This window comes from Ambystoma mexicanum, chromosome 2p, assembly GCF_040938575.1.
Source record: "Ambystoma mexicanum isolate Mex_15411 chromosome 2p, UKY_AmexF1_1, whole genome shotgun sequence".
Lineage (NCBI taxonomy): Eukaryota > Metazoa > Chordata > Amphibia > Caudata > Ambystomatidae > Ambystoma > Ambystoma mexicanum.
The window spans coordinates 120,634,670-120,659,275 of NC_090923.1; the positions used below are offsets into that span (position 1 = coordinate 120,634,670).

General features: G+C 48.1%; 1 protein-coding gene across 2 annotated transcripts in view; it reads right to left on the reverse strand.

Moving 5' to 3' along the window:
- ABTB1 (ankyrin repeat and BTB domain containing 1) overlaps positions 1–24,606 on the reverse strand; it is an 870,760-nt gene that overhangs the window by 527,236 nt on the left and 318,918 nt on the right. For both annotated transcript variants that reach the window (XM_069643370.1, XM_069643371.1), the window contains exon 7: positions 18,729–18,845. In XM_069643370.1, the coding sequence (XP_069499471.1) occupies positions 18,729–18,845 (117 nt within the window). The remainder of the gene's footprint in view (positions 1–18,728; positions 18,846–24,606) is intronic.

Below are 24,606 nucleotides of genomic sequence, written 5' to 3' on the forward strand. Positions count from 1 at the left end.
ACCATAAAACAGTTCCCCACCACTTAGTAAGTCCTGCCCTAAAATGGTTTGGGACCTTGTGCCCTAAAATCATCAGTTCCAAAGTAACACTTTTCAGGAAGGTTTACTATTTGACAGTATGATGCCAGTGGTTGGGATTCAAAGTTCAAAAAGATAAGGAAGGTTCAGGTTTACTTAATCCCACTACTCTAGGATAGGCATAGGAAGGGATCCTTGACAAGGTCACCACCAACTTAAGTCAGGAAAGAGAGATAGGGACAGGACATTACACCCATGTAACCCTATGGAGGACGTGACCCTTGACCTCCAATTTCTCCAGAGACTACTGCTAAGGTTCCAGATTCCGTTGAGGACACATTCTGCTGTGTTTGGTCCCATTGAATGAGGCCTAGGGATCGCTGGTCCAGAGGTTGCTGTCAGCAACAGGATTTCATTTCAGTTGACAGTGCTTGCATCTCGGTTCCAGGCACCTTCCAGCTGAACATCCTTGTGAATTAAAGATGAAGACTTGTGAGGGGCAGACCACCGTGGAACACCTCCCGTGTGCAAAGACAGCGTAAGGCAACTAGAGTCAGGACAATCAGGCTACAACAGGCGATCTTCAAAGGACGATCAAAGGACCAGGACCTGAACGGCTCCCATTGATGCAAAGATGCTGAAAAAGCAGGAGGAGGCGACTTGTAGAACAAGCTGAAGGTCTTTCAAGTTCCAAGGAAGCATTCGGAACGGCAATGGCTGCATTGGGGTAGCCCAAGAGCGAGCACTACAGTCCACTGGCTAGTCCAGGAACAAATTCTGAAGACTCACCAAGGTCGGATCCTCAAGCTGGGGTCAAGACTGGTTGTCCAACTGGTCCAGGGGGCGAAGCACCGTCAAGGGAATTCTTCAGAACAGGCCGGGAACATGGCTTGACTGGGACTTTTCTGGAGTTGATGCAGGTCAGCTGCAGGAGTCCTCAGGTCGTAAGCAATTGCATTTCTTCAGAGGGATCTTGGTGCCAATAAGGATCTGTCAAATTGCTGCAGGAGTCTTGCTTTTATCCAAGATCTGGACTGAAAGCTCGATCTAGGTCCACCAATGCGAAGGATCTACGCCACTCAAACTGGTAGGAACAATCCAGTCAAGGATAGCCACTGGGCAATAGCCACTGGCCAAAACATCAGTCCATCAAACAGATATTCAGGCACATGGATGTGTACTGGGACGGGAGCGTCAGAGGCGCCACATCATGGCTCACACACAGACTGATCAGTTTCCCCATGAGGATGAGAAAAAAGACAAGCGGAGTAAAGCAAAAGGCTTCACTTACCGCCAAAAAGTCAGATCAGGCATAAAAACAAAGCAAAAAGAAATGGTGTCACATGGAAGTCTATGGAAGGAAAGCAGCAAAAAGAAAATCTTTCCAAACACCCATCACCAGATAGTGAACCTTATATGGCATAGGAATATGTTATGTCTATTATGATCAATTATTTGTTTTAATCATTACACAGAGTATTTATATTGTGCTATGTTTATAATGCTTATTTAACGAATAGAGGTATTTGTATGTAAAATTCAATAAAGAATATATTTTTAGGTATATCTGTGTGGAGAATTATTTTCTATAAGTAACTTTGTGTCTGCCGACATCTCCTTCTTTGAGTTAAGCCTGATGGCTCTGTCACGTTACCTATCTTTAGAGAGGTTTCGATTAGTGGATACACAGTCCTCAAGGTCTTCTGCAAAAATCACCCTAAGAGCATCCCTGCGGCCTTCAAATCAGCAAGGTATCCCAGACTCCAAAGACCAACTGTCTATCTCCCCTGAGTTCATACCTTTACTGATGACTTGGAGTGTGAATTGCCAACCCAAGTCTACAGAACCCTTGAGGGATGCCATCTAAGAAAGATGAACATGCAGTTATGGGTTTGGTGGGAAGGCCAGATGGGTGCTGTTAAGGCAGGCTGACTAACCAATGGAGACTTTGCCTAGCAAAAGGTGACAAATCTGGTGTGAAATTGATGGTTTTAGCTCCTTCCTCTCTTCCAAAATAGATATGAATTGCATCAGCATCAGGGTATGCATGTATCGCTACGTGTACTTAAGGGCTACAAAACCGCAGCAGTACATTGACCTTCCCTTTGGGTAGAGATACTTTTCAGTCTTTCACCGATGACCAGTCGACCAAGCTCAAGAGCAACCCCACGTTTCGATCATCGTGCATGCATCAAACAGGTGCCTTCTGGGTGTGGTTCCAAACCCGAATCTGCAGGATTGCCGCCTTACAGGGATACAAGGAAAGTGAGGATCACTCATCCAGTGTCAACAGGAGGATGCAACAAAATTTGAGATTGTCCTTACGTAGTACTTCTAACCACAAATCAAAGGCTTTATGATATGACAGTTGCAGTCCAGTCTCTCACAACCCCGGTCGGTTGCAGAGATTTCTTTCACATTTGGTAGTGTGTATCTACTTCTTCGCCCACTTCCTGTTACCCGCCACAGCAGAGGATATCAGAATCGCTCCTGGAGTAGATAACTAATCTCCTCTAGTTGCAGTCCATCAATGAGGTACCTCGGTGAGAGATGTCCCAAGATATCTTTTCAGGTTATTTGCAGTGGAAAATCTAGCAGGGGACGAGGGGGTTCTTTAGAGGATCCTCGTTTCCTGCTTAAAACATGTTCACTTCTGGGAAAGGTCAAGGTAAACAGTTCAAGGTAATCACCACGGCACAGATCCACACTGTGCAACAGATCTCAGGCCACTTGGCTGCCGCACAGCTTCCACCGGTTGCCCTTTGGCTTTAGGTCACTTCTCTGTGATAAGGGGCTCATCCCAGAAATAAACCTCAGAGGTATATTGGAAAGCGGGTGTGTACTCCACCTCCAATTACAATCTTGAACCTTTAATAAATGTGGTGGTCATCTGAGCTACAAACTTTCCCAGTCAACATGCATGATGTTGAATTGGCCTTGAATCCAGATATCGGATTTGCCTAAACATTGCTGACTCTGCCGGAGGTTTACAGAGCTGAGTGTATTAAAGATCTTTTATGGACTTTTCTGTATCTGTTACCCCTGGTGAAGCTGAGAAACCCCTTCAATGTTTCTAATGCATGAGGGCCACCAAGTGGTGGAAAAGAACAGATACTGATGCCAAATTGGAATTGACCTTTTAGTGGATGTGCGACTTGCAATGTAGTATTGCTTCCAGTGTTGCCTGGTGCTCACACAACTATTTGGACAAGATTATTGCTCAGAAAATATAACGGCTAAGTTTTGGACAGCCCACGATGAGAGGAGAAAATCTCCTAGAGAGTGCATCACACAGAGTTTAACCCTTAGTGAGGAGTTGGTGGAGGACATGCTATAGTTAAAAGGGTTGGTGATCCAGGACGACAGGCAAAAATATTTAAGCCAGAGCCATAGCTCAGGTCCTTTCAACCAAACAGAGGACATAGGGATGTGGTAATGTAGTGTGCAGATAGGGATGCTGGATAGACAAAATGGCTTGCATAATACTGAGCTGATGTTATGTCAGCAGGCACATCGTCACAATACAAACACACCACGATGAGGACAAAGACAACATCAAGACAAAATTAACATGATATCAGTATAGTTACAGTGCACTGAAAATCAGAGCGCACAACATCGTATAATGAAGTCCAATGTGCATCTCACTAGGCAATGTAATTTCTTTCATTAAAACTTTCAATACAAATTGAATGTTAAGATAAATAAAACCAAAACCTACTCACTTTTGTGATTCAAATAAGTGCTTTATTTAGTTATTCTTTATATGTGTACTCGAGATGCCGCAAGTATAATTATTTTTCAGGCACCCGTCAATGGGCAATTACAGGGTTATTGCGGCCTTGCCGGACCCGGTAATTGCCCATTTGAGGGCGCCAGAAAAAAATGCTCCCCATTCCCTTTGAGCCGCATAGGGCTCAATGGGAATGGGGAGGTCGGAGGCACCGGCAACATTCAGAATGGTGCCGGTGCATCCGACATGCTCTGCTCGCGGGTTCCGGTACGCCCGCCAGGTCAGACCTGGCGGGCGGGAAGGCACTTGCGAGCAGAACTCGTAGTTTGCCGGTCCGGTAACAACGGTACAGGTAGCTTACCGGTACCGTTGTTACCGGACCGGCAAACTTATATTGAGGCCCTATGACTTTTTTGTGGGCGCCTCTTGAAATAACTGAGCATATTAAAAAGCCTCCATGCTTGTGAGCAGGTTGCATGCTGCTGTTATCTAAGTGGTGTGGAAAGTCATATGATGGACGCGGACACTCTGAGGACATATTCCAAATGTTTTTATTAAAAAATTAGAATAAGGCCTAACTTTCCCTATCGCTATGGGATGTTCACTACTTATATATGTAACTAGCGTGCTGATCAGTCGTCCTAAATGTGCAAAACAATAAGTTAAATGTCCAAAACTAATCTAACTGGCCGTACCACTATTCTAAATAAAATTGGTCAGGAGAATGGCTCCCTTCTTTTGAGGATAGTTCATGTATCAGTCTTTGGATTTCTTGTTAATAGGAAATCTTTAGATATACTCTAGTTACTAGCTGCATCAGTTCAGACAGCTCTTTCATGGGATTGTTAGCTTTTCTCTACTCCTGAAGAATATCTTTTTTTGACCTTTTATACTTTCTGTGATCCATTTTTAGAGGATTCAGAACAACCTGAAAATGTACACTTTCTTCTGTAGTTCTGGCTTTCAAGACAATTGTGGTTCACCTTACTCTGACATTTGTAAGGGCTTTGTATGTTTGTAAGGGCTACAAGTTGTGGAACAGGACGCTGGGGAAGGAGAGCGTGATACCTACGAGGGTGAATGGTGGGGTCGCCATAATCAACTTGACAGCCGTGGCGGAAAAACCAGAAGGAGCAGCACTGCCAAAAACGGTGGATACTCCGACACGTGGGAAAGCGGGCTGGGAAAGAATGAGTGAAGCAGGAGCACCGCAGCCAAACACGGCCGCTGCACTGACACGTGAGGAAGTGGGCCGGGAAAGAATGAGTGAAACAGGAGAGCCGTAGCCTAAGATGGCCGCCGCACTAAAACCTGAGGAAGCTGACCAGGAAGAGTTCAGACCAACGGAAAACTTTTACAAAGATGCATCAGGGGAGGTGTGGAAGACCGCACCAGCGGGACTAGACAACATTACCCATTCTGCGTTAAACAACTTAAGTCCACCGAAAATAAAAGAACCCAGAGTGTGTCAAATAAGCCTACCTGGCGGGGGTTGAACTGAGGGAAGGGACGCAGGGTTCCTAACGTTGAGGCCACAGGGCGAGGCAGTGCGGAGGATCGCCTTTCAAGAGAAAAGGGGCGGGGCTTGGGGTTTTTATAAGCTTCAATGTATGCTTGACCCTGATTGGCTAATCAGCCACCAGCCCCTTTTTAAGGCAGAGAACAACGACAGACTAATATATTCTTTTCCAACCCTTTTCAGAATCGACAGGACTTGGAGGAGAAAGCACCTGAACACTACTGGGCTTACGAGGATTAGGAGTAATAAGAGCCAGAGAATTCATCCTTATACTGGGAACCACCAGAAGAAACTTTAAAGGATCTTCGGCTGTTTGTTTGTTTTTTTTTTCTTTTTCCCATATTGAGAAAAGAAAAGACTCTCCTGAATTATTTTGATTTTTATGCTTTATTATATTTTTTTGTAAATAAAGACAAGAATTCAGTTCAGACACCAAGGTGGTCCAGTCTCTCCTTACATAATTTTGGTGGCAGTGGTGGGATCAAGAAGCACGCCATGGAGGGCATAATTAAGGCCTTGGCAGATGGACAACAGCAGCTGCAACAGCTGATCCAGGTACAAAGTCACCAGGCCCAAACCAACAGACAGGCGCTACAACAAGCCATGCAACTACAGGTGGCCAATGAAGATGTTCTGAAACTCGTTACTGAAGCGGTGGTTTCCTCCGGAGGGCAGACCCATGCTCCAACAAATGTCCTATAGAAATTTCAAGCAGGGGAAGATCCAGCCTATTTCTTTACCAACTTCGAGAGGGTGGCCCGCAGCTCACAATAGCCAGTGGACAAGTAGGGCCACTTCATAGCCCCCTTGTTGACAGGATCTATGCAAGGGGCATGCCAGGCTGCAAACCCCGATGGTGACTCCTCCTATGGCGACATAAAGAGAACCTTCCTAGAAAGAATGGGTATAGACGAGGAAGCACACCGAGTGAGACAGAGAGACAAGACTGCGTCCAGGCGAAACACGCCGACAACTCTACTACAGAATACACGACCTAGCTGACAAGTAACTCAAGCCTGCTACAAGCACTATGCCGGAATTGACGGAGAAGGTCGAGCTTAAACAATTTATAGAGCCACTTTCGGCGCCAATGCAGCGTTTGGTGCGCCAACATCACAAGCCATCATTGGTTGAAGCAATCGACATAGCATTAGCCTTCCAGAAGGCTAGTGGTACTCGGCCCTCTACACACAAACCAGTAAAACCAGCCCCAGCAAGGGGGACAGCTAACACTGAGACAAGCCTCTCCGGCCAGAACCAAGAGGTACAGGCTGGCCCATCGTAAATCGTCAGCCCCAGTGCTTTCATTGTGGCGAATAGGGGCACATTACCAGATTCTGCTCCAGGAAGTCAAAGACTCAACCTATGGAAATAGGGTATGTCCAAGGTTGGGAGTTTCGACGCAGACGAGAACCATACCTGGTGGAGGTGCGGGTCGATGGAACACCAAGCCAGGGACTCCTGGACAGCGGCAGCGAGGAGACAGCAATCCGCCCAGGAGTAGGTGGGGCAGGGATTGTTGGGGGAACCAGAATACCCATTAAAAGTGTACATGGGGACACTAAGACTTACCCCGCAAAACAGCTTAAAGTAGAGGTTAATGGGGTCTGTTACAAAATGAAGGTTGCCGTAATGCCCCACCTACCAGCCCCTGTTCTTTTAGGGACCGACCTACCCACGTTTCAAGAATGTGTGGGTGACATATAGTGGCTAAGGAATGCCCTGCTTTCCCTCACTGAGATCACGCCATAAGGGGTTAAGACACACAGTAAGAGTAGAAGTGAGGTGAGAAAGGAAAACACAAGGTCATTGCTCTCATAGATTAGCTACCAGATGACCGAAAAACAACGTTTCGGAGTGAACTTTTGACGGACCCTAAATTAAAGAGTGCAAGAGAACAAGCCCTCACTAGCCCATCCAGCGAATCCAGATATCCATGGTTTAAGACGCACCAGGGTCTTATATATAGGGTTACAACTGACCAAGCAAAGAAAGAAATAGAACAGTTGCTGGTTCCTCTCGGGTTCAGATCAACCATCCTTAAACTGGCCCACGACGAAGCTACAAGAGAAAAAACACAAGAAAAACTTCTGAAGAGATTTTACTGGCCGGGAAGTAGCTAAATACTGTGAAGAGTGTCCCACTAAGCCGTTATGGGCTCCTTTGAAACCCATGCCCCTCATTATGGAACCGTTCTATAGAATTAAAATGGACATAGTCGGGCCTCTAGAGTCAAACAGCCATGGTCACCAATATTTACTGGTCGTAGTGGATTACACCACAGATATCCTGATGCCTTTCCAATAAGAGGGATCAGCGCTACTCACATGTGGAATCAACTGATGCCATTCTTTGCAACGGTAGGGTTACCTGCTGAAATTGTGACTGACCAGGGAAGGAATTTTGTCTCAGGTGTAATGCGGAGGGTTTTTCAGAAACTTCGCATAAAACAAATACACACTTCAGTGTACCATCCTCAAACGGATGGACTTGTAGAACATTACAACAAAACAATTAAACAAATGCTAAGTAGAGTGACAGCACCCACAGGAAAGGACTAGGATCGGGTGATTGCATGGGTACTCATGGTGCTGAGGGACACCCCACAGTCCTCAACCGGCTTTTCACAGTTCGAACTGTTATTTAGCCACAGACCCCGAACTATATTGGACATAGCAAAACGTGAATGGGAGGAACAGGAAGAAGAGAAGCCCCTTACCGACTATGTTTTGGACTTAAGGTCACACCTTACTAAGCTGAGAGAACTGGCACATGAGAACGTGGGCAGGTCTCAGTTAGCACAAAAGACATACTAGAGTTTGCACTTCACAAGTGGGTGATAAAGTGCTTGTGTTACTCCCTACCACACATAACAAAATGTTAGCACAATATAAGGGACCGTACAAACTAATAGCGGTCCTCGGACCAGTGAGCTATTTGGTTGAACAGCCGGATAGAAAGGAGAAAACACAGAACTATCATGTTAACCTCCTTAAAGAATGATATGATATGGCATTTCTAACACGCCTATACACAAGTGTTTGGAAGGACCCCAGCCTATCACCTTCAAGGGTTAAGACTCTCATGGTAGACACACCTCAATCCGCCTTCCGTTCAGTACAATGGGGAGTTCAACTCAGTCAAGAAGAAAAGAAGGAGCTAGAAGAACACCTCAACCCATTAAAACACGTGTTCTCATTTTTTCCAGGAATGACGAGCATGCCATTAACACTGAACCATCACAAACAGTGCGAATACGTCCCTATAGACTTTCAGACTCCCGAAGAGCTGTAATTCAGGCTCAGGTGAATGAAATGTTGAAGCTGGTGATCATAGAATCCTCCACCAGCCACTGGTCTTCACCTATTGTCCTGGTTCCAAAACCAGATGGGTCCACACGATTCTGTATGGACTACCGAAAGTAGAATGCCATATCCACGTACCAGGCTTACCCAATGCCTCGCATTGATGAACTTTTGGAGAGGTTACATGCAGCCCAATTCCTCAGTACAATAGACCTCACTAAAGGTTATTGGCAAATCCCTCTTCGACAAGAAGATAAAGTGAAAACAGCCTTCTCCACACCCTCTGGACTCCCTCAGTTTACAGTTCTTCCCTTCGGCCTTCATGGGGCCCCTGCAACATTCCAGTCTCTAATGAACAAGGTTTTAGCCCCACACGAACAATACAGTTCGGCATACCTGGACGACATCATCGTTTTTAGTAAAAACCTGGGATGAACATCTCCAACATCTAAAACTAGTGGCAGCTGCCCTTGAGAAAGGCCGGACTTAACATCAACCCCAAAAAGACCGTCCAGGTACCACAACCGACCAGATATCTGGGATATCAGGTTGGAGGTGGTGTCATCAGACCGCAACAGGATAAGGTAGAAGCAATACTGAGACTACCCATTCCCAGCAACAGAAAGCCGATCTGTGCTTTTTTGGGATTCGTGGGATACTACTGTCGCTTTATACCACTATTTTCTACAATCGCGAATCCATTCACCAACACCCTAAGAACCTCTTACAAGAGTGACCTACTCCAGGATGAAGACGCCATGGCAGCATTTAACCAGCTCAAGAACGTTATCTCAGCACTACCTGTGTTACGCTGCCCTGATTTTAAGCAACCATAGGAACTGGGGACCATAGGGACCATAGGGACCATAGGGACTGGGGAGTGCCTTACAAGGTTCAAAAGTTAAAGAGGTGGGAGGAGAAAGAAAAGTTACAAAATTTGTCAGGACTGAAAAGGCTAATTCAGGAATCCAGGAATGAGCTAATCCGACTCCACCCGCCACTCACGCTGCCTTCTGCCGGGACAATCAGAACCCTAGATAAGCTCTCATCCCTTGCCTTACCCACAGGCAGCGTGATGACCACAACTTAGATTTATAGTGTCACCCACACCCCGTTTTCCGTTTGCTCTCTCCTTCTCTGAATCAGGCAGAACAAGGGGTTTTCACTGCCTCGCCGCCCCCATCAGCGTGTCTGGGCAGACTCCAGAAATGGATTTAAAGCGTTTGCACATTTTCATTGCTATCAGCCGCATGCACAGCTACCAAACACTCTAGGTAAGAGTGCTAGCCCACGTGGGTCTGCCTTTCTTCAGAACCATTCCCAGGGCCCACCTTCAACAGTTCCCTTGCACTCTGTCCATACAGACACACTCAGGACCCCGTCCTGATCGCTCTACCAGACTGTGACTTCGCCAATGAAGACTCTGCTGGCTCTGGCACTGCAACATATCTGAGGGCAACACTGATTTCGCCCACACCAGCCAACCCGACCCAAGCACAAGGTCAGTTGCTACTACTACCAATACAAGTGATGTCACCTGCATTATAGATCAATAACAGATCCCTCTTACCCTTATTCAAGACTCAAGGTTTTTCTGTTTTTTTAAAGCTTTCTCAATGTGTGCTCTCACTTTCAGGGAGACACAATCCTGAGGCCCGGAAGAAGGGACCACCGTTCTGGGAGCCAAAGAGTCCAAGGACCTGGCTCTTGAGGAGCACATCTATATTAAACATAGGGAATTATATTCCAGACGTAGACCGAGGATTGGTCATTTCTTACTGCAGTTAGACCCACATGAGCTGGGGTCTGTTCCTTTGAAGACACACAATTTTAGCTGCTTGACACTAGATACTCTTGTGAATTTGTATTTCCACAATTTTATTTACTTTATATGTGTATTTGTGGAGCATGGCACTCAGTTATGGTATGTACCTGCCTCAGCTTGTATTGATGTTTTGACTCAAATGTAAAGTATCAAACTGTTGTTTCAAACACTGTTTAGGTTCAGCATGAGACTCATGCTCTGTACCATATGTCTAAATCTTTAACTGGTATGTATCTTCTTGAAATGTCTAACCTATAACAGTGAAGAAAAGATGATATTAACCTGAAATGAATTCCATGTTCTAGTCAATGGAAGAAGGTTAGCTTTGTGTTTGTTGCAACTGTTGCAGACTGCTTCATTTCTTTACTTCAACTCTTGCCATTTAATTTGCACCCCAGACCACGGGTAAGGGTCTTTGGCAATCATTTTAATGCCACCACAGCTTTTACGAATAAGAAATCATACACAATTAGCAGTATGATCAAATCAACATTGGCGACAACCCCCTTTTTGTATATTATAATTCTTGATCCAGCCGTAGGATTCGCCAGTGAGGACTGTCCCTTTCGTTATACATATTATGATAGACAAGCAGTGGCAGGGGAAATGGCGAGTGCCGGTCCGATATCACAGCGCGTAGAGCGCTCGCTAACATCTGTGCAGAGCCTGCTGACGCAGGTTCGAATGCCGGCAGGGCCAAACTCAGCCTTTCATCCTTCCGAGGTCGATAAAAGAGCACCACATACCATAAGCAGCGCTCAGATGCCTGAGGATTCGTAGCACTATATAAATGCTAAATTATTATTATTATCGTTATTATTATTATTATTAGGTGTGAGGAAAGAGTTAGGTCTTGTGGCACTGTCACAAAGTGTCAAAGGAGGATACAATGCAGATGTGAAGTGGTAGGATTTTCCAGGCTCTGGGTGCCCACTGGCTGAATGCTTTTTTTTGTGTGCACTTGTTAGTTTGCCGAATTTTGGGTTGCTTGTCCGGTGTTTGTGTGGGTGATGGGTTTCAACTTGTTGTCAAGGTTTGACAGGGTTTTGAGGTGGATTGCTTTGTATATAATGCAGAGTCCTTTGAAGACAATTTTCTGGGGTACGGGAGCCAGTGGTGCTGGGCAAGATCTGAGGCGAGGGTGCTGTGAGGAAAGCTTTTCTGTAGTCCAGCTTGGACAGAACTTGTGCTTGGGCTGCAGTGCAGAAGTCGTCAGGGGGAAAGATGTATCTAATCTTGCAAAGACGTGTAGTTGTAGGTTGCATGTTTTGTGACGGCAGCTATGTGGTGTGTGAGCTAATGTGGCTTTCTTCTGGTGTACATATGGAAAACAAGCAATTTGAGCCCTTAGGTATTAGACACAAGTGCACTGGCTGAATTTGATAAGTAGAAACCACCCCTTTCCTGAATCTAAGTGAAAACAAGGGGTCCACGCATGAAGTGGAGGTGAACCCATTAGGTATGGACCAATTATAAACGCACAAATGGAGAAACTAACCCCTAAATTCAGTCTCTCATTAAATAATCGAAGTCCATAACCAATATATAAAAAAGGAAGAAAGCTATTGACGGTGAGGGAGTTATAATGGCCTTCCAGAGAATTGGTGTGATTTCAGTGAGAGGAGAAGAAGGCAGTCGGAGGTGGCAAGCAAAATAGGCCACAGTGTAAGAGAGCACAAGTTAGATAGTGAGAAAAAAGGGCCAGCAGAAAGCCTTGACCCTAGAAGGAAACTAGAAGGAGCCAGAGGAGAATAAGGATCAAGAGAGAAGAACAAGTTACTTTCTTACCTGGTAACGTTCTTTCGATGGGATGGTCCGACGACGTATTCCATATCTATGACATGCAATCACCACAGCTGTGCTGCTTCGGAAACTTTTTTCGGCGTCTGCGTCCTGCGTCGATGACGTCGATGCGCCGTCGTCGAGGACCTCCTCCGACGTCCGACGTCATCCGATGTGATAAGTAGGAGGCACGACGCCCGTAGCCTCAGTTGTAGTTTTTTCCCCCAGAACGTGTGACATTAGTCAACTGCCAGTCAGACACAAAGCCTTGCAGATCGTAAGCTGCAATCGCAAAAGAAATTCTGCAGCGGGGAAGGCAGGGCGGGAGCGATATGGAATACGTCGTCGGACCATCCCATCGAAAGAACGTTACCAGGTAAGAAAGTAACTTGTTCTTCAAGGGGATTGGGTCCTCCGACGTATTCCATATCTATGACAGACTCCCAAAGCAGTACCAGAGCAAGGAGGAGGGAAAGAATTTAGAATCAAAATTTAGAATAGCCAATCAAATAGCAGAGCAAAGGACCGCCTTGCCAAAGGCCAGATCCTGTCCTCGGATGAAATCGAGGGAATAGTGACGTACAAATGTATGTACTGAAGCCCAGGTGGCTGCATCACAGATGTTGCGAATAGGAACACCCCTCTGCAGGGCAGTAGATGCAGCCATACCCCTGGTAGAATGGGCCCGCAAGCCAGCCGGTGGATCCTTACCCGCCAAGCGGTAACACTCTGAGATGGCCAAAACAATCCAGCGAGACAAAGTCTGTTTCGTCACAGCTTGCACCAAACGCTTTCCAACGTAACCAATAAAGAGTTGATCGTCCACTCTGACCCGGGACATGCGTGAAACATAAAAGCTTAAAGCTCTCCTAGGATCAAGCCTATGGAGCCTCTCCTCTTCCTTACCAGGATGCGGAGGAGGATAGAATGCCGGAAGAACAACCTTCTGGGCCAAATGAAATTCCGTCACTACCTTCGGAAGAAAAGAAGGACGAACTCTAAGGACAATCCTGTCCTTGTGAAATACAGTGAAGGTTGGCTTAACTGAAAGTGCCTGTAACTCACTCACTCTGCGAGCGGAAGTAACCGCAACTAAAAACACAGTTTTCAGAGTTAACAGCCTCAAAGGGCAAGAATGTAAAGGCTCAAACAGAGCACCCATAAGAAACTTAAGAACAAGGTTTAAATCCCAACCGGGCACCAGGAAAGGTGACGGAGGGAACACATTAGTGAGCCCTTTCAGAAACTGTGAAATTAAAGGGATTTTAAAGTAAGAACACTCTTCAGACGAGCGCTTAAAGATGGACAGCGCCGCCAGGTAACCTTTAATGGTACCCACTTGCAAGCCCCTGTGGGCCAAAGAAAGTAAAAAGGACAGAACCATGGGGATGTCACATGCAAAAGGATCCACACTCTGAACTCTGCACCAGTCGCAGAATTTACGCCAACGGCAACGGTACAGAGACTTTGTTGCTGGCCTTCGGGCCGAAAGCAACACCTCCATCACGTCTTCAGGGAGGTCCCAATCCTTATACCTCAACCTTTCAGAAGCCAAGCGTGAAGGTTGAGGGATCTGACCTCTGGATGGAGAACCAGACCCCCCTCCCGTGAAAGCAGATCGTCTCGGTAGGGAAGACGACGTGGAGGGCAGATGGACAAGTCAAGAAGGTCCGGGTACCACGTCCTCCGAGCCCACGCCGGAGCAATGAGGATCATCCGGGAACCGAACTTCCGTAACCTCCGCAGCACTTGCGGGATGACGGGGACTGGAGGAAACGCGTACAGCAGCGGGAATGACCACTCCACCACAAACGCGTCTCCTAAGGCTCCTTTTGGAGGAAATTCCCGCGAGCAAAACCTTTCGCACTTCCGGTTGACACTGGAGGCGAAGAGATCCACTTGAGGGGTCCCCCAAAGGGCGAAGACCTCCAGGAGAATCTCCTGAGCCAACTCCCACTCGTGAGAGATCGCGCTCTGCCTGCTCAGAGCGTCCGCCGTCACGTTTTCGTCTCCGGCCAGATGAACTGCCGAGATCGAAACTTCCTGCTGGATGGCCCAGAACTCGAGCTGCATCGCCTCCCTGCACAGAGGAAGTGACCCTGCCGCCCCTTTTTGTTGAGGTAGTGCATGGCCACTGTGTTGTCCGTCAGGATCAGGACACTCTTTCCTCGCACAGTCGGCAGAAAAGCCTTCAGGGCTAGCCTGGCGGCCCTCAGCTCCAACAGATTGATATGGAGTCTGGACTCCGACGGAGATCAACGACCGCTGACTGTCAGCCCGTTGGCATGAGCTCCCCATCCCGTGAGGGATGCATCCGTCACAATCGTCACCTCCGGCCAGGGAAGCCAAAATGGAGCCCCCTTCATCAAGTTGCCTTCGACGGCCCACCACAGAAGGTCCCGGGCGACCGAGGGCGGCACCTGAACCGGGTCCGACATCCTGCCGGAGGACTGCGACCATTGCGTCTTGAGTGCCCACTGCAAATATCTCATCCGCAGACGAGCCTCTGGCACCAGAAGAATGCAGGATGCCATGAGGCCGAGCATCCTCAAGAACTCGAACGCTGGGAGCGTCTGGTCATGCTGAAACTTGTGCACCATCTGCTGAATGTGAAGAGCCCTCACCTGGGGAGGAAAACACTGCCCCAGGGAAGTGTCGAGCACTGCTCCGATGTACTGGAGCCGCTGTGTTGGCGTCAAATGGGACTTCTTTAAATTGAGGGAGAAGCCCAGCCTGTGAAGGGAGTGGCAGGTGACGGACAGATGATCCAGGGCTTGCTCGTGAGAGCTCCCCCTGATCAACCAATCGTCCAGGTAGGGGTAGACGTGAATCCCCCCTTGCCTGAGATGCGCTGCCACCCCCACCATGAGCTTGGTGAAAACCCTCGGGGCGGAGGTCAATCCGAACGGCAGGACCCGAAACTGAAAGTGCGAGTCGCCAACCGCGAACCTCAGGTACTTCTTATGCTTGGGATGGATCGGCACATGGAAGTAAGCATCCTTGAGGTCGAGTGACACCAACCAGTCCTGAAGCTGAAGGGCCTGGAGGACTTGAGAGAGAGTAACCATCTTGAACTTGTCTTTCCTGAGGAGTTTGTTCAAACCGCGCAAGTCCATGATGGGTCTCAAGCCCCCGTCTTTCTTCGAAATCAAAAAATAAGGGGAATACCATCCCTTGTTCCTCTCTGCTACAGGCACCAGTTCTATGGCGCCTTTCTCCAGCAGGGCTTGAATTTCCTGCGCAAGGAGCAGATCCGGACTCTGCAAAGAGAGGTTCCCCGGTGGATTGTCGCGAGGCCTGTGCCGAAAGGGAAGACAGTAGCCGTGGGTTATGATCTCCAGAACCCACACATCTGAAGTAATGGCTCGCCACTCTACAAGATGCTGCGCCAGCCTTCCCCCAACTGGTGAACCATGGGACATGGCCTCATGACTGAGTGGGAGCGGCTGCGGCGTTACCTGAGGGCAAAGAGGCAACTGCCCGAGCGGCCTTGGCACCACGGGTACCCTGTCGTCCACCTCTGGTACCCCTGCGTTGGCCTCTTTGGCTGCCAGCTCCTCTCACTTTACTGAAGGACGAGTAATAGCGAAAGGAACCACCCCTCCACTGCTGCCCCCTAGGACGAAAAGGCGGAGGTTGGCGAACTGCAGCGCCCAACGACTTTGCTGCAGCTTTTGAGGTCTGCAACCTCTCATGGCTCTCGTCAGCCTTGCTGCCAAAAAGGTGTTCACCGTCAAAGGGCATGTTGAGGAGCTGGGACTGCACATCAGGAGCAAACCCCGACTTCCGCAACCACGCAAACCTGCGTATCACGGTGCTCGCCGCCATGGACCTACTGACGCATTCAGCTAAGTCCAAACCCGACTGAACGGACTCACACATGGCATCCTTACCATCCTGGACCATAGCAAGGAAACCATCCCGTTCGTCCCCTTCGGGAATATGTTCAGCCGCTAACGCAACACAGTTCCACAGAGTGTGTGTGAAATGAGACAAGGCACAAATGGAGTTGGCCGCCTGAAGCGCCATACCACCAGAAGAAAACGCTTTCTTCGCCCAGCCATCAAAACGTTTGTCGTCCCTATCAGGAGGGATGGTAGGGTACGACGCCTGCTTTGCCGGGGCCGTGGCCGCCTGCACCACCAAACTCTCCGGAGTGGGGTGCCTGGTCAAGTAGCAGGGGTCGCTACTGGCTGGACGGTATTTTCGCAACAAGGATCTGCCCACCGCCGGGAGACTCTCCGGAGCAGTCCAAGCCGCCGCTACCCTTCTCTGTAAAGCCATATGGAACGGCAGTACCGGGTCAGTTGGGGGACCAACATCAAGGATGTCCGTTAGATCATCCTGCACAAACTCCCCTGGGGGAGCAGACCATCCCAAGTACTCAGAAACCCTAGCCATAAGGCGCCGGTACGAGGAATCGGCATGAGAGCCAGGCTCAGGCCTACAAAACTCCACCTCCGGAGAGGAGTCCAGTCCACTGGCATCATGCAGTGACTGCCTCAAATCGTCAAACTGACTATGGCCTGAGACAATTTCATCTGGAACCTGACTAGGAACCAGGCCATCAGAATCCTCATCCGCCTCTGAAATATATTCCAGGTGGCGAAAAGAAGGCACCCGAGAGTGCTTGCTCTTAACCAGAGCCTTCCTAGGGGGTTCCCCTGTGCCACGGGGTACCTCCGACACGAAAGGCGTTGATGGCGTCGAGCGAATCGGCGCCGGCGTCGAGAGGACAGGCATCGGCGCCGAGAGGATCGGCGTCGAGGAAATCGGCGTCGACGTCAGATGCAGAGCCGCCAGCATCGGCGGCGTCGACACTGCCCTCGAAGCCGGAGCCCCGAGCGTGTCCTTCGACGACCTGAGCGTCGACGGCTTCGACGACTTCCTCGGAGCCTCGAGAAAGCCTGTCGATGCCCTTCACGCCTCAGACGTCGATGTCTTCCTCGAAGACCTCACAGGTGCACATGGTCTTGAACGCGTCGAGGACCGGGACCTGGAACGGGTACGTCGAGAACGAGTCTCCTTGTCCGAACGGGACCTCTCCCGTGACTCGTGCCGACCACACTTGCGAGCGGTGTCTCTCGACCTCTCACGACCGACCCCACTCGGGGGCACGGACGGCTTAGTACCCTGTGACTCGAGAATCGCCAGCATTTTCTTCCCGAAGGAAGCCCATTCCTCCGGCGTCGCACGGCTGGTGGGGTAAGCGACGTGCCGGGCAGAGTCCTCCGAAGAGGACCTGGAAGACGGCCGGTGTCGGCGCTTCCGAGAATGCCTCGAAGAGGCTGAGGAGTGGCGAGACCGACTCCTAGAAGGAGACCCACGAGAGTTCCGACGATGACGCGGAGAGTCACCCCTCGAATCATCCGTCGAAAGCCCCGCAGACTTCGACTTCCGGGGCTTGGACACCCGACCTACCGACAACTTCTTCTTACGTTCGCGTAAGGCTTTGGACGTGAGCGACTGGCAGTCGATACAGTCATCCGTGTCGTGGGCCTCCCCGAGGCACCAGAGGCAGGCATCGTGCGAGTCCGTCACCGACATCTTGGACCCACACTCCCCGCACTTCTTGAAGCCCGGACGCGGGGTCGAAGACGAAGTAGAAGACATCTTCACACGAAGGATTTTCACAAAAATGAACAGGTTCGAAGAACCGAGAAGAACAGAACTCCAAAGAGTCGAGGCGTTAACCGAGATTCACGAAGCAACACGTTCGCGGAAAAAACGGAACTGAGGCTACGGGCGTCGTGCGTCCTACTTATCACATCGGATGACGTCGGACGTCGGAGCAGGTCCTCGACGACGGCGCATCGACGTCACCGACGCAGGACGCAGACGCCGAAAAAAGTTTCCGAAGCAGCACAGCTGTGGTGATTACATGTCATAGATATGGAATACGTCGGAGGACCCAATCCCCTCGAAAGTCACCTACTGAAGCCATTGCCTAAGAGGTAGCTGCTGCAAAACCACCAGCAGTGCAGAGAGGCACTGATCCAGTGAATCTGACTGGAGCCGGCAGTAGGCTTAAGCCCAGGACGCAATCCCTGACTAGGAGACCAGAATTTTTTGAGCCTGACAAATACTCAGGAGAAGCACATCTTACAGAGAAGAACAACAAGGGCTATAGAGGATAATAACAAAAGTGTGCTTTGTTAAAGAATCAAAAGTGGCAAATCGACTACCAATGCATTCTAAAAGTCCTACAACGTGGCCATTTCTACAGTAAAAAGATGTTCTATTTTGGGACAGAGAGGGAGGGGAAGGAGCACAAGAGAAAATTGCACAGAGATTTTCTTACATCTGACGGCATAGGCACATGAGGTTCTATACATAGTATACATGATGTCACATAAAGTAATGGGTGTAGTCAACATGCACCTCTGTTAGCTGAAAACATTTTCTTGCGTTTGGAGCATATTTCTAAGATGAGAAATCTGTCGGAGGAAAGTACCAATTATAAATAGATTTTAAACAAAAAGAAAGGACTTAATCACATGAGTAGCTTTATACATATATGGAGTAAGACAAAGATGAGCATCTTACCAAATTCATAGACTTTTTTACATTTATCTTCCAGTGCATCAATGAGATCCTGGAGCCTGCACTGTTTGGCCAGCCTCTTACAATCTTCCACATACTCAACATCAATGTCTAAACGACCTGTGTAAAGAAAATGTCATATCACATCTAATGCCACACCACAGCTTCCAACAAATTATACAGTCTTAAAAAAACAAATATTAATCTACAAGGGCTAGGATGAATTAGCCTACCCTGTGTTCATGATATGAGGTTCCCTTCCTAAAACTAGGCAAAGAGGCAATTGTTAAGCTGTTATTAGCTCGACAGAGGTAACTGTGGTCATGCATACAGAGCCAACTATAGGTAGGAGAGCTTGGTAGACAAGCATACATGGTAACAGAGTAAAGGATTGAAGGAATGTCAGCTAAGAGATAACGTACATATATGATTTACATTTTAATAAATATACGTAAATATGGTACAGGTTACAGATAAGTCTTTCAGGGTCAAACAGTCTCTTGGATGCTTCATAGTGCTTGAGTGTGAAGTTAACTGAGACCTATTAGTACCAAACCTGACAGTGCCTACCCTGAGGGTATCATACGACGTGTATAGGTTCACATGGGATTCAGTCCTTTACAGGAATCATTGTATTTTTTAATTTATGAGGGTTTAAAAAACTAGGACATATACCAGGAACAACAACAACAAAAAACAGAACAAAATGCATATTATATAGCATGGGTAAGATTAACCTTGGGGGGCTCAATACTAATTCAAATGTACAAAATTACATTATTAGGTGTCACTGGAGGCAGTTTTGGGATCCGGTTAAGGAGGATTAAGGAGGATCGGGGAAGAGGCCAGGAGGAGCTACCTCTTCAGCAAGTAAGTGAAGTTCAAGCTGAACTTTGAAGAGATCCACAGATGGGCTAGCTTTGATTGTTATTGGCCGTCGGTTCCAATGTAGCGTGGTGAGTGGGAGAAGAAGCAGAAGCGAGACCAGGCACAGGAGGGTGTGGGACAGTGAGGTTGAGTGCAGGGGAATATCTGATGGAACAGGATGGTGAACAAACTGATATACAATCAGCCAGGTATTGAAGAGCAAGGCCATTGATAACTTTGTATACTTGGATTAGGAACTTGACAAAAGAGCGGTTAAACATGGAGAGTCAACCAGCATGTTGCTGGTAGATAGAAGTGGGGGAGGATCTGGGTAGATTGTGGAGTAAATATAGAAAAGGTGAGGACTTTGTCTGGAAGGAAGAAGGAGTAGAGAAGAAGGCCAAGGAGTAGGCTTGAGCAGTAGTCCAGTCTGTGGACAGCAAGAGGAGATTAGAGTTTTTGCAAGTGATTAGTAAGAAAAAGGCACATTTTCTGAATGTTGAGGAGATTAATATGAGCAGCAGAGGCAGCAATATTGATTAATTGTTGCAACCATAGGTCGCTATTAGCGTGGACCCCAAGATTGCGAGCCCAAGAAGGAGGTTTGGGATGTCATACAGAGAGAAAATAGTAGAGGGAAGGGTATGGATGCAAGAGACTGAGAGACATCTGATGGGCCGAGCAGTATACCAATACTGCTTGATCTCCAATAGCAATAATTAGACCAAACTTAAAAGACAGGGCTAAATATTAAAGACAGGCATTGCCTATAGTGCGATTCTGAGTCAACAAGAATACAGAGAAGACAGTAGTCACTTATTATTGCCTATTTCAAACAGCTGGAAGTCAATACCTGGGGACCCTGTAAAATGGATAGTGAATCGTGGTGGCTCCAATCTTCCAGTGGCCCATCTCCTTTTTCAGCTATTCTAGAAAGGACTGATTTGGAACAGTAGGTGATTCAGTTGTGTGCCAAAGAAAAGAGGAATCGCTGGAGAAGAACCAGTTACCAACTGTAACGTTCTTTCGACTGGATGTTCCTTCCACGTATTAATCATCTTATGATAAATTGTTATCTCCAGCTTCGCTGCTTCGGAAAAAAGAATTCTCGGCAAAGGGCGCTGTGCTCGAGGTCGTGGCGTTGATTGTCCCTCGACATACTCCGTACTCTTTCGACGTCACCGATGGTATAAATAGCTCGAGCCGCGCCCGTTGCTTCAGTTCTGTTTTTTCGATGAAAATATAGGAGGAACATCCAGGCGTGCCCCATGACGGATACATTCTTCGTGAGAGGAAAGTGTAAGATGGTTTTCCTGAACTTTCTCAACCTCCTGATTACTTGAGGAATCACGGAGACTGGGGGAAACGCGTACAGCAGTGGAAACTTCCACTCCACTACGAATGCGTCTCCCATAGCTCCTCTTTGAGGAAATTCCCTTGAGCACTACTGATCGCACTTCCGGTTGATCGCAGTGGCGAACAGATCCACTTGAGGGGTTCCCCAAAGGGCGAAGATCTCCAGAAGGGCTTCCTGAGCCAGCTCCCACTCGTGAGAGACCGTGCTCTGCCTGCTCAGAGCGTCTGCCGCCGTGTTCTTCTCTCCGGCTAGGTGAATTGCCGATAGAGAGATTCCTTCTCGTATTGCCCAGAACCATAGCTGCATTGCCTCTCTGCACAGTGATAGTGACCCTCCTCCTCCTCTTTAGTTGAGGTAGTACATGGCCACTGTTTTGTCCGTCATTATCAGGACATTCTTTCCCTGTACAGAGGGCAGAAAAGCCTTCAGCGCTAGTCTGATTGCCCTCAGCTCCAACAGGTTGATGTGTAGTTTGGACTCCGATGGAGACCAACGACCGCTGATTGTCAGATCGTTGGTGTGTGCTCCCCACCCCGTGAGTGAGGCGTCCGTCACTACTGTCATCTCCGGCCATGGTTGCCAAAAAGATTCTCCCTTGAGAATGCTGTCGTTGCAAGCCCACCATAGAAGATCCTGAGCAACTGCGCTCGGGACTTGCAGAAGATCCGACATATTCCCTGAGAACTGGGACCACTGAGTTCTGAGTGCCCATTGAAGGGATCTCATTCACAACCTGGCCTCTGGTACTAGGAAAATGCAGGATGCCATGAGGCCGAGCAACCTGAGAAAATCGAAGGCCGGTAGACGTTGGGCATTCTGGAACTTCGTTACCATCTGCTGGATGTGGAGAGCTCTCACTTCGGGAGGCAAGGCTTTTACCGAGGAAGTATCCAAGACTGCTCCGATAAACTGGAACTTTTGGGATGATAGCATATGAGACTTCTTGAAATTGAGGGAGAAGCCCAAGTTGTGGAGGAAGTGGCAAGTGATCGAAAGATGTTCCTGGGCTTGTTTTGGAGAACTTGCTCTGATCAACCAGTTGTCCAGGTAGGGGTAGATGTGAATACCCCCTCTCCTGAGACTCGCTGCCACAACTGCCAACAGTTTGGTGAAAACCCTCGGGCGGAGGTCAACCTGAATGGCAGAACCCGAAACTGATAATGAGAGTTGCCAATCGCAAACCTCAGGTACTTTCTGTGCTTTGGATGGATTGGCACATGAAAGTAAGCATCCTGAAGGTCCAATGATACCAACCAATTTTGGAGTTGGAGAGCCTGAAGGATCTGAGAAAGAATGACCATCTTGAATTTGTCCTTCCTGAGAAACTTGTTCAAGTTTCTTAAGTCCAAGATGGGTCTCAGTCCTCCGTCCTTTTTTGTGATGAGAAAATATGGGGAGTACCAACTCCTGTTCCTCTCCGCTACAGTTACCTGTTCTATGGCACCTTTCTCTAGCAGGGTTAACATTTCCTGCAACAGGAGCGGGTCTGGAGTTTTTACGGAGTTGGCTCCTGGTGGATGATTCTGAGGCCTTTTTTGAAAGGGGAGACAGTAACCTTGAGCTACTGTTTCCAGTGCCCAAGCATCTGAGGTAATGCCTCGCCATTCCTACAGATTCTGAGAGATCCTGCCTCCCACTGGTGTTTTGTGCAACAAGGTCTCAGAGGGATTTGGAGGTGGCTGTAGGAGTGGCTGAGGGTACAGATACCGCTCCTGGGGCTGATTTTGCACCTCTTCCTCGTGCTCCACGAGGGAAGTTTCTTTTGCCCCCTGTCCTCTTCCTCTACCAAATGAGGAGTAGTAACGGAAAGAAAGACCCCTCCAGGAAGATGAGCCGGAATAGGGTTTTTGAGGCTAGCGCATGGAGGCACTAAGCGATTTAGCTGCCGCTTTCGAGGTCTGAAGTTTTTCTAGGCTTCCATCAGCCTCACTGCCAAACAGCCTCGAGCCATCAAAGGGCATGTTGAGGAGTCTGGCTTGCATGTCTGGTGCAAACCCCGACTTCCTCAACCACGCAAATCTGCGTAGCACAATGCTTGCAGCCATGGATCTGCTAATATTATCAGCAGTATCCAGTCCAGACTGGAGATATTCCCCCATTGCCTCCTTCCCGTCTATGACTATATTCAGGAAGCATTCCCTTTCCTCGCCTTCCGGAATATGCTCAGCTGCCGCTGAAATACAGTCCCACAGGGTATGGGTAGACCTGGCCAGGGTACAGTTGACATTTGTCGATTTAAGGGCCATACTGCCTGAATTGAAAACTTTACGTGCCCAGGAATCAACTTTTTTATCCTCTCTATCTGGAGGGATAGTGGGATATGCAGTTTTCTTTGATGTGGATGCTGCCTGAATAACTAGACTTTCTGGAGTCGGATGCCTGTTTAAGTATTCAGGATGCGTACCAGCTGGTCTGCATTTCTTGGGGAAATTACTATCTGCAGCAGCAATGCTATCAGGCTTTTCTCAGTTTTTCTCCACCCTCCTCTGAAGAGCCCTGTGAAAGGGGAGAACTGGATCTTTCTGAGGACCTCTGACAATTATATCCGTCATGTCATCTTGTTCAAAAACGGGTGAAGTGTTACCCCAACCCATATACTCAATTACTCTGGTCATAAGACTCCTGTACCCTGAGTCTACATGCTCTGCAGGATCAGGTCTGGCAAACTCTAATTCTGGGGAGGTGTCAATTCCACTGGCAGAATGTAGAGTGTCACTCAGGGATCTCATTTTGGACTCTTGATCAATGAGTTCCTCAGGAACTTGTTTCGTGCCATATGAAACTCCAAAGGGAGTAACTTCCTCTTCCGCCGGGCCAGATTCCTCATAAATTGAGGACATGGACTTTAAAAAGTCTGACCTGGGCAACGGAGTAAATCTTCTTTCTTCCTCTACTATACGCGTCGAAGGAATAGAAAAATCCTTCGAAGTTGTCGAAGGAATCTTCGATGACTTCGAAGATGACTTCGATACAGGCGTCAAGGTGATTTTTGGTTTCTATGCCGAAACGGTCGACGCCGATGGCGTGGATGAAGTCGTTGAAGCCTTCAAGGACTTATGTTTTTTATATGGCACCGTAGAGATGCTCGACTCTCGAAGAGTCCTCGACGACTTGTCGTCAACTCGAGTTTTTCGAGTATCCTCGACACTACCGGTTTTTACTAAGGTAGTCTTAGACTTCCCTTTGTTGTCCAATGGAGCGACCTTAGGGGTATGGCTCTTCCGAGGTTCATTCGAGGGGGTCGTGCCACATTCTCGAATACCTCCATCATCTTTTTACGAAATTCTTCCAATTTTCTGGGAGAATCCGATTTTGTCGGACATCGAATTTCTTCGGTCGACTCGGAAGATGATGATGAGGGAGATCTATGTCTCCTCTTCATTTTTTTGGACGAGGAAGAAGAGTGTCTCGATCTACTCCTAGATCGAGATCTCTTTGAATGCCTATGGCGATCCGATTCCTTTGAATCAGTCGCTTTCTTAAGTTTTTTGGACGTAGCTTTCTTAGAGGATTCCCTCCCCACCGACAGTTTATCTCTCCTCTCACGAAGAGCTTTCTCAGTCATGGATTGGCAGGAACCACAGTCGTCGGTCCGGTGACTGGAACCGAGACACCAGAGACAAACTCAGTGGGGATCCGTGATCGACATTTTCGATC